The sequence below is a fragment of the Rhea americana genome, unplaced genomic scaffold (genome assembly GCF_003343005.1).
Source record: "Rhea americana isolate MKP2758 unplaced genomic scaffold, rheAme1 scaffold_73, whole genome shotgun sequence".
Lineage (NCBI taxonomy): Eukaryota > Metazoa > Chordata > Aves > Rheiformes > Rheidae > Rhea > Rhea americana.
Window position 1 is genome coordinate 3139596 of NW_028186901.1, and position 11209 is coordinate 3150804.

The 11209-nt window shown below is 40.9% G+C and overlaps 1 protein-coding gene across 2 annotated transcripts in view; it reads left to right on the top strand.

The window, feature by feature from the left end:
• The first annotated feature begins 9437 nt into the window (after positions 1 to 9437).
• PIK3C3 (phosphatidylinositol 3-kinase catalytic subunit type 3) overlaps positions 9438 to 11209 on the top strand; it is a 74736-nt gene continuing 72964 nt past the window's right edge. The window contains exon 1 of one of the 2 annotated variants that reach the window (XM_085321937.1): positions 9438 to 9610. In XM_085321937.1, coding sequence (XP_085178063.1) covers positions 9543 to 9610 — 68 coding nt within the window. In that variant the 5' untranslated portion in view covers positions 9438 to 9542. The remainder of the gene's footprint in view (positions 9611 to 11209) is intronic. The other variant, XM_085321938.1, reaches the window with a different exon arrangement.

Below are 11209 nucleotides of genomic sequence, written 5' to 3' on the forward strand. Positions count from 1 at the left end.
AGGTTCTGCTTAAGAGTTAAAATTCACCAATCTACAGAGATTGTGAGCAGACACCTAACCAGATACCTTATTCATAAGCACTTCAAACAGGCTGTATATGAGAAGTAAAAATACATAGGACACAAAGAACACAACTGTTCCAGTAGCTCTACTTCAGGCTGAGGCATCCATGCACTTAGGATGCTTTATTGCCTCATTTAGTACTCAGAGTGTTATCACTAATATTGCTGTTAAAAGGGTCCATCATCTAATAATACAGCTAGTACACACTGACACTATGATTTTCCCATCATGGAGTTGCAAGGCACTGTGAATAACTGATATTATGCACACACTTCTAAAGCCTTAGATTTTTTGTTTTCATTTCTTGACATAACTGATCATATTTGTCAATCTTTTCTTGCATTTTCCATTGAAAGTTTTCATTAAATTGAAGAAAAAAATGCAGTGAAACCTTCTCCCTCTTATTACCATTATCACGAATATTACCATTGTCACTGTCAGACTCAGATGTATGTTCTTCAACTCTTTTTACTAAGGCTGCTTACCTTGGGATATTTTTAAGTGCTATAGAAAAGATTCTTATTGGAACTCCTGAATAAACTTCCAGAAACATTTTYGGACCACAATGCCATGAGGATTTGTTATTGCCAGGGATTCATCTTTAAATTAACTGTGCCTTTACAGTACTAAAATTTTCCCTTTTCWTTAGTGACATAGTTTAATTGCTTCACAATCAGGAGGAAAAAAAATAGAAAGAAGAAGAAAAAAATAGTAGCAAATACCTGCCTGACTTAACCACATTAAGCAGCGTGGTGCAGAATATAACTTAACACTCCAGTGAACTGTCAGTGGCAGAAGTAATTGGAAATTGGTGGGATAGTTCTTCATGAGATGGGGATGGGAGTTTTTCATGCCCATTTTTAATAGGCAAATAGCTCTCAGGGCAGCTTCACATTCTGTCATTAATTTGTAAAGATCCTTTATAATGTAGAAAAGTTAAGATAGCAAAAAAAATTTCCAATTACATGTTTAATGACTTGGCATTTGTGCTAATGCTATCTAGCACTAATTCACCTGTTAGAAAACAGTCTATCTTTTAGCCCCTGGGGTTAATAGAGTGCAAAAGCCTAGTCTTATCAGAGGGTGGGAGAAAAGTGATTAATTTTTTCCTACAAATAAGAAAGAAAAGCAAGAACGACAAAATTGATTATGAGTTTTTGACTTGATTTTTGAGCTTAGACTATTTATTAAATATCTTTCTAAAGAATAATAACAAACTTCTAATTATGGGTGTCTATTTGGCACTCAGCATTTTGCAGGGAGGCTGGGAGACTTCAGTTCCTCCATACCCAAAATGAAAACCCACAGGAGAGAGGCGTAGATCCACATCRTGTCATGGGGTTGTAGCTGTGATGTTGCATAGCCTGCCCTTGAGATCGAGGCCTGCTTCACTTCTGTACGGAAGGAGGATCYAAGGAAAGAAATGTGGATGAAGCAGTCAACAGGTGGATGGATGGATTTATCCTGTCCTCAGTCACGCACTCATAATTGCACTGAAATYAATAGCAGACGATTAAATATAACTAAGAGCAGAATTTGCTCAACAACAGAAGAGGCATGCAGTTTGTGCAAACGTCCTTATATTCATCTACATGACTTATCAGTCACTGTTGTATTTGCACCTTACCCTAAAYAGAGGGCTAGCAAAGGCATTTCTAATGATGCCTTCCACTTAAAAGCATTTAAATAGTCTTTTGAGTAGTGCAAAYTGCATATGCTGACTCTGGTGTGATTTTCTGAGTCCACTGATGGGAAGAGAGGCAGCGTTTAGTGCGTTCATGCCATATCTTCCTTTGCTTAATACCAGATCTGTCTGTGTCAAGGCTAAACCAGGATTAGCAGCAGAAATACTAAAAGCTGTTAGTATTCATGCAGCTTTGCCTGTTCCATGTAGAACATGGAGATATTGGTAACACCAAAAAAACAAACCAAAACAAATGATTGAAATGATTGTCATCAGTGCAATCTCTAAAACTAGGAGTTTCACATTAAAGATAAGTGCTGTGTAATGGATGGAAAACAAGCCTAGAAAATCAAGGCTTATCTCCCCTGTTCCTAACTCAGCTCGTGGTTCACCTGTCACAAGCTAATGAAGGCTGACTACTGAGCATCCAGAATACTGAAATCTAGTGATTTCATCTGGAATTCTGTAACCTTGGGTGTTCTGAGAAGTCAGCCTGTACAACTCACTCCTGTTCCCCTTAGAGCCAATTATGGGGTTGTCTTTAATTTTAGTTAGAGAAAAGAATCAAATGTCTTGTCCTCTGTGTCTCTCATATGTGCAAGGGAAGCAGCAAAAGGCCTTGCTTCATGGGTCCTATGGACATGTCTCATGCTTAGAGACTTAACATTTGAAATGTGCTCAGTAGTAATCTGTTTTTTATAGGGAAAATATGTAAATCTCCACCTCATGGTGGGTTTCATGCCGTCTAATATTAGCTTATAAAACAAGTATTTAATACAAGTTGCTCATTTAGGCTCTCTTTGCAGTTTCAGGAGAAAAACAGTCTTGCAAATAGTGGTACATACCACCCCCACACAAGTACCAAAGGTAACTGTCATTATACTGCTCTTTAATTGTTACTCTCTCCTTACATTGACTCTAAAACAAGGTGAAGCTGTCAGGCCAGCTTAACTGAGACATTTGAAACGATGTATCTCACTGCAGCAGGCTATTTGTAAAGGAATTAACAATCTTTTGATTATGGCTTGAAGTTTTATTTGGATTCAGATGCTATGAAAATAGACTTCTCTGTAACAGGATGGGCAGATGGGCTAAATTTTGCCTTCAGAGGCATGGTCAAAACTCACATTTTATTATTATTATTTATTACTATTATCATTGTTTCTTACTTAGAACATTGTTACTCAGAACAACCTAGAAGAGCTGTTCAGTTACTTGGGGGTAACGAGGGGTACAGGTGAAAATATGAGACCACTTTTTATAAGAGTCAAGCTTGTTTTCTCTAACTTAGTTGAAAGTAATGTGCCCTCATTCCCATAGCAAGGAACATTTCCTTTAGTGMAGCTGACAAGATTTTCAAGGTGTTTCTGCACATTCTGTAGGGAAAGCAAATTGTCATCAAAATTGAAAATTCAGAATATTTTTTTTTTTCCCTGAAGGTCCTTAGGGCTCTTGAAATGCTAAGTAGAAAACTGAGCTCAATGCATATGGAGGAGATTTTCATATTTTAAAAGACAGACAGAGTGTCAGCCAGCAGACGCAGCAACTCCAAGAATCTTCAAAAAGGCAGAAGCAGAAAAGTTTACTGCTTGTTCGGCGGACATGTTATTTGAGCCTGTATTCTGCAGATTGAGAGGCAGATTGCCTAGGGTCAGAGGGTGACCCTGCCCTGCAGCATTAGCATTACTCCTTTTTTTTTTTTTTTTTTTTTCAGTGCAAATTTACATATGGCTGCAACCTACCTCCTTAATGATGGATCAGCCTTTTGTGCAGGTATAAGCTCTGATTGATGGGACACGGAGATAGGAGAAGAAATTGGAGAAAACAAGTTTATAAATTTGACATAAGATTTGAATCGCAGCAGGAACTCTGCCAGTCTCCTTAGGCATAAAATTGGACTGGTTGGAGATATGTACTGCATGTATGATGTTTCAGCACTTATTGCTTTCATTATATCTTTACTTAGTCAGTTAACAGACTACTGAACTTGCAAAATCCAGTAGACTTTTTTTTTTAAACAAATCTTGTTAAATAAGGGGGAAAATGGAAAAAAATGAAAACTATATACTAGTTCCTCCTCTCGGGTAATCCAACATCATTTAATTGATTTCACTGAAGTTACACAGATTTACTCCAGCTGATGACCTGACTCAATATTACATTTTGCTTTAGAGTTTTTTTCCTTCGGAACAGGCTATGTTGACTTCTCATGTTTCTTATTATTATTCCTTTCCTTTCTTTGTTTTGAGAATTATATGGCTTATTGACTAAACACCGTTAGAAAACTAAAGCTAATGGGCCAAAGTCTTCCTTATTGTAACTTTACTGAGTTCAAGTTATACAGGGGTGAATGAGTTCAGTGACTCCTCCAAGGAGGGTTATTGCAGAAGCTGATTCTATAATACAAGGAAAGTCCACAGCTTTGTTGCCATTTCATGGAAATTAGATGTTGCACAAAAGCCAGAGCTTTCAGCTTTAGCTGATGTCCTAAGACCTGAGGGTTCTGAGAACAAAAAAGTAAAACCATACCTCATTTTACTGGGTTAGAAAAAATCCSTTAATAACACAAAGAATGCATTTAATAATACTCCTGTTCACGGCCTACTTATTCCCTACAGCACTCTGAACTGAACGGCCAACCAGAATGGCCTGCTGACAGATCCCATCTTCTCCACTGCATCTGATTCAGTGAGAATTGGCATCCACTCCAAGAGCAAGGAGACACTGTGAAGGTCTGGTTCCTAACAATTGCAGAAATGCAGCATCAGTCAGGACTACACCCAGTGAATACAGATTCTTATGGATGGGATAAAAGATAGAAGGTTCCTAAATGGGACTATTCTGGGACAACCTTCTCATGGGCTTAGTGGATACAAAATCCTTCTTGCTTGTAAAATGATACTCAGATTAAATCAGTTGGTGCTGGCAACAGTGTATGTGTGATGAGATCCTTGCTGGTCCTATTTTCTCTGAGCACAAAGAGTGATTCTGTCATGCAGAAGATTGGGAAAAAGAGTACCTGGCACTGAAAGCTGATTCTGTTGCAGTGTTACTTACTGAGAAGAAGCATGGAACAGAATAAACAAGTAGAAATTATTGTGCTTTTTACAGCAGTGTTTAGGGTTCAAGCCCTGTGAAGCACAGTAGAAATCCATAAGCGTATGTGACTGTCCTCAAAGAACTCTAGTCCAGAACTCCAGCGTAAATCTAACAGTCTTAAATTGAGGAGATACATAAAATCAACAGAGAAYTGAACCTTGTGAACAATACAGTGGCTTTATAAGTAAAACATCATTCCATAAGCTCAAGTTATTGGAACTCTGAGTTTTCAAATAATGCTTCACTCTCTTTATACTATCTGGATGAGAAACTGAATCCATATGATCACCTTTTTGAGAGCCTCAAGTCTCTCTAGGGAGATAAGCTGCTGGCTGGACACTTTCTGATAGACTTTGGACATTTGTTCCCAGCTCTGTATAGTCTAGATGGTCTTTTGAGTGCATTACAGAAATAGCTTTGCTGCAAGGCCTGAATTGAGAGAAAGGTGAATTTGTGGAGCAAAATGATACTCCTAAGTTTGGATTTAACTCAAAATGAACACTTTTCTTATGCTCAAGTATTGTTCTGCATGGACACTCAATATTATTCCATACCTATAGTACATGAATCAGTGACCTTCCAATGCATCTATAAGTAAATATAAAACATACAGCTGAGAAAAGCAAAAGGTGTGTTATCTTCTTAAATTGTATTACTACTGATTTTTTTAGGAAATACAATAGCAATTGTGTAGAATTCTATTTTACTCTATTGTGATTCTGAAGACCTGCCCATCATCTGTGGTATCCAAACAGCATAAGCTCTCTGCTGCATATTCAGCATGTAAAGTCTTTCTCAGGATATTACTAGAGGGAAAAAGGCTGTTACCAATTCAGTTTTAGTTCCAGTTCATTAGTGACTGAAAGTCATTATCATCTGACAGATGTACTACGGGTTATGTACAGTTTTTAGTTGTCTCAGTCCAGTTTCTTGAGGACAGATATTGGAAGGGAGAAGGAAGGAAAGAAGGAAGGGAGGGAGGGAGGAAGGGAAGGAGGTAAGGAGAGAGAAAAGGGAAAACGAAAAAAAGAAAGGGAAAAGGAAAGGGAAAGCAAAAAGAGAGACAAAGCRAGAAAGAAAGAAAAAGAAACAAAGTCATATCTACCTTCAGCAACTTGCTAAAAGTCTCAGTAAAAAATGAGTGATGTGGCTAAACATGAACTGATCAGTCCTCTTGCTTATTGTGATAGTTATTGTGAACGTCCTACTAGCAGAAAATAGATGGTACATTGGCAGGAACGGATGAGAAAGCATGCTGTGCTCTGGCAGATGGTATATACTTCTTATTAGGAAGGAAAGATGGTATTTTTTCTGTGGCTATCAATAGAATATGGACTGCAAGTGATACTTTTGCTTCAAAACAGGGAGAATAGCTAAGAAAACCATGCTAGAAATAGTATTCTGTACTGTACCCACTGTATTCTGAATGCTTAGTCTCATCAGACTTCAGGGACCCGACAAATTATCAGACTGAGAAATAGAAAAGTGATGGGAGAGATTTTAACATGAGTGAAGCAATCAAGAGCAGCCTGCCACAGCTTTGCATTGCTTGCACTGCTCACACAGGTTTTCCAGTGGTAAGAAAGGCACTATCAGCAAGTATCTAAATCTAGCCTGTTTCTCATACTCTTCATGAGAAAAATAAAACGGATTTTTCTCTGTGTGCCTTTATACAGCAAGTTTGCAAATGCTTGCATGTGTTGAGTTAAATTGATGTTTCAAGACAAAAGAGGGCAGGGACAAGGTGATGGTGGGGCTGCGGCCCGCACGGCTGTGGCATGGCAGGCCAGGAACCAGCAGCCCCTGGATGGGCTGGGCTGGGGCTGGGCAGCAACATGAGGCCTCTCAGCGCCCTCAGGGACTGACAGCTTCATCGCAGGTCTGGAAGGGTCAGACGTACGTTTTCTGTTTTTAAGGCAAACAGCAAAGCTTGCTTCACGATGTACTTAACAGCACCAAAACTCTGCCTTTCTGGTTTGCTTCCAGAACTTGTCCCTGTTATCACATATATGCAGATTTCTGTTCAGTATATGTGCTAATTCACTTCTAGATTCCTTCTCAAGCTAATCTTATCAATTGTCTTGCTGAGGACACACACCTAAATAGAGTTGCTAGGATAGCTTTTTTCTGTATTTGCTGCAGATTGGCTCGGGAACAAACCATGCCACATTTGGCATCTTGTGCTTTGAATAATCTTTCAGTAGGCCACAGACAGGCAACACCACAACATACCTTCCTGCTGTGCCCTAGATGCCATGCTATAAAAACAACCCTTTTGCAGATTGCAGAACAACCTTTACATTACATCAGGCACTTTGTGTTGAAAAACACACACATATATAGTTCGGTTTTCTGCCAAAAAGAGTGGCCCTCGGCACCTAGAGGAGATACAGGCCAAATATTATTGCAGTGGAGATACAGAYGGTTTCATCCACAAAGGCCAAGAAGATAGCATAGATATGGGCCATTCACACTGCTTGATCTCAGGGCAACTGCCTGTGTTGGATGTTTTTAGCTGTGTAGACACAGACCTTGACTTCTGAGTGTGTTGAAGGATCCATGTAGCAGCAGCAAAGAGTAAAACAAATTTTTCTGGGAGAAATAGTAATAATAAAAAGCCTGATTTTGAACCAGCCAGCTTGTGTTCTTTCTTTGATTATGTCTCTACTGTACTCACTGCAGTTGGGTTAAGGGACTAGGTTTTCGCTGGAATATAGTGTGAATATGCCTCAGCTTCCTACTTCTGGGTATGTCTGCACTGAAAAACAAAATGAGGCCAAAACAATTCTCTGGCTCTGAAATAAAGTGCACAGACTGGCTGCATCAATCCTACCTAATATCTGACCCTGGGAACCCATCTTACTATACTGTGTGTAATGTCTATAACATATGCCACATCATACCAGCTATATACTAGATACTATAGGTAATCAATGCTATAGATACCTCAGGCAAGACCCTATTTCAGTAGTATAGGCAATGATTCATGGACATATGTGGTATGTTCATTAAGCAGGATCCTTCTAGGTGAAAAACAGGGTCTTGCTGTCTGCCTGTATGATGTGATCCCCATAGCAGCAGTATCTGAGAACTTATAAATGAAAGGTTATTAATATGAAAAGGTAGTACAAAATGGCATTTTTGATTGCAATTGCATCTCTTTACAATCTTATTGTCAAAAATGTCTTTCCTAAACTTTTTTCCTCTTTTGCCTCCCACAGACCTCATTTACCTATTTAGACACATCAGAATCTGAGAAAGTTGGGAAATACATCACTTGAAAACGTTTATAAAAACAAATGCCTATTTCAGAAGTCTTCAGTCTGTTTTTTCCCTTCCCTGAGAACTAGACAGAACTTGAATAATAGCCTAAAATATTTCCTTGTAACAGTGAAATCAATTGTATGATTATTCAACTGATAATACTAATCCCAATAATTGAAAACATATCCAATCTGTAGAAATTGTAAATATGATAGAAAAGTGGCAAATGAAGATAGAGAAGACTCTTAGATAAAAGATTATCACTTTTTTTGGGGGGAGAGTTATTTTAACATCATCTGCGTAAAGGAATTTGTTGATGCAACTGAGTTTAAATTACATTTTGCACCCGTGACACGCTCCCACCTCACAACACTGGCGAGTAAAGGCTTCATTTTAATGGTAGGTGTTCCTAGATCATGAACTTCTCCAATGTGCTAGTTGTGGAGAAGAACAAAAAAAGACCTCCCTACCACCAAAAAAAAAACGGTAGTTTTACTGTGGGCAACTCATCAAATTGTCTTAAATCTGCACAGGGGACAAACACCAACACTGAGAAGCTTCTCAAACCTTTCGGTTATNAAAAAAAAAAAAAGAAAAAGAAAAGTTTTGTGGTCCTTCTTTAATTAAATCAGAGTTTGTCCCCTACTTCAGCGTCCTCCCCAGGCAGCTAGCGCTCCGGCGCGGGAGAGGTCTGCTTGAAGACGTCCTGAGCTGCCCGTTAACAGCTCTTGCTGTCCACGCGAACGCGGAGGGGCACGTGCCGCTATCGCACTTCTATTCCGCAGCTTGGTGCCAGTCCATATTTTGGCTATAAACACAACTTCTGGAATTCGCCATGGGGGCACACTACAGGGGCACTATGTGGACAGCGGCTGCTCTTCATGGCGGCAGCGGGGCTGGCGAGGGGGGAAATACAGCAAAGCAGTGAAGTGTTTTCTGCGGCCAGGAAGGTCTCTGCTCCTTCTCCCCCTGGAGCGGGGCAGGCACTCATCCTCCCTCAGGTGAAGCAGCCAGGGATCTTGAGCCTTTGGCCACCTCAAAGGAAACCGCCACCCGGCCCAGCCATCTTGGCTTTCAGGCGGAAGACACCGCCATCTCGCACGCAGCACTGAGGGCGCGGCCATCTTGCCGTGTCTCTCATGGGCGCGGCCATCTTGCGGTACCGTACAGCCGGGAGCAGCCATGTTGGTGAGAGAGACCCGGGCGCAGCCATCTTGGGGCCGCCCACTCGACAGAGGCCGGCTGGTAGCCATCTTGGTATAGGGCTGCTACCGTCTCCGTTCCTTCCTCCCCTAGCCAACATGGCGGCAGCGGCGCATGCTCAGAGCGGGCCGGCGCGCTGGGGCCACGCAGCGGCTGCAGCGGGCTGGTGCTCATGCCCGCCGGCTGCTGCGGGAGCTACTGAGGCGGCGGGCGGGAGGCGGCCACAGCCATGGGCGAGGCCGAGAAGCTTTATTATGTTTATAGCTGCGACCTGGACATCAACGTGCAGCTGAAGATGTGAGTGTGGGCGAGGGGGGCGGCCCGCGGCGGGGGCGGCGGGCGCTGCGTGGGCAGGGGCCCGGTCCTGTCCGCCGGGGAGGGGAGAGGGAAGCTCTAAACGCATTAAAAACACTCGTAGCCTTAAACCCTGGAGTGCAGGGCAGTGCTTTAAGGCAAAGGAGGATCATCCGCCCAGAGCCGAGGTCCCTGACAGGCTTTCGGCGGCCGGTGTTACGGCTCGCCCGGCCGCGCCAGAGGAAGGGGGTGATCTGAGGAGGCCGTTTGCCCCCTGCTCGTTGGCAACGGTCGTTTGCAAACCAGCTGCTCCCGCTCAGGTGCTGTGTCCTAAGCACATCCCGTAACCTCTGAGGATGTTCTGCACCGGGCACACGCCAGCGGTGTTGCTAAAGCCGATATTTCACCAAAACGTGGAGCATTTGCTGGTTCAGTTCTCTTAAAGTTTGGATTTTCTGTGTCAGCACAATGGAATATTTACATTTTCGTAGGAGGAACACAGCTCTGAAATCTTAGAAGCTGATGTTATGACAGGTAGTTTAAGCTGTCCTTAGAAACATAACTGCTGGAGGTTTGTTTTGAGTTTGTTTATCTTCATCTGGATTGAAAATGGTATTGGAATTGGAGGTCAGATGCATGTGCCTAAATAACAATATTGCTATTAGTTACCTGGGCTTTGGAGAGTGCATGCTTACAAGGCAGTGAGTGTCCTCCTGGAATGTGCAATACTTTTCTTGCGAGAAACTTGTTAACCTTCTCTGAAGTGTTTTTTGTGGTAATGTTAAATTTTGCTTTGCTGGTAGATTTTTTTTCCTCTTGCAATCTCTCCTTTTTTTTTTTTTTTACATGTGCAATCACAGTTATTTAATATTCATAACTATCTTTTGCAGGTATGTGCACCATGGTATAGCTGAGGTCTGAGGAAATTCCATCTACTTAATGTAACACTAAAATTCTGCAAATTGCTGCAGAGCTTTAATGAAAACATGTTTGATTTGTAGTCTACTCTAAGTTTTAGCTCTGATACGCTGATGATTTGAGAGGTGATTCATTCAAGCCAGTTACGTTTTGTATTTCTTAAAAAAAAAAAAAAAAAAAAAGCTCATGAGAAACCCCCGTTTTCTGAACAGTATTCAGAGCAAGTATATGCTGTTGTTTTTAAATGTTTTTAAAAACTTTGTTTTTAAATACAAGTGATAACAGTAGTTATCTCATTGTTGAGGTGCCCTAAGCAGGGCAACATTTGGTGCTGTCTAAGAATGTACAAGTTCTACTGCAAGATACTATCTCTATTTGAAAGGCAAACAAGTAATCCTTCCTCTTCCTGCTCCTCCTAAAAAAGAAAAGCCATGTACGTTTGCTCATCACCTCACAACCTGAGTTTGTCTCAGATATTTGGATTACTAGTAATCAGATAGTTTCAATACTTGGTAAACTAAATATAAGCTATGAAAGTAGAATAAGGCTTTGAATATAGAGATGTATATATCCAGAGTACTAATTTAAAATTAAATGTCATTAGTATTTTAAAGTGATTGTGAGAAGCTAAATTTAGGCTTAACTCTTTCTCTCTCCTTTTTTCTTTTTCTTTTTCCTTTCCTC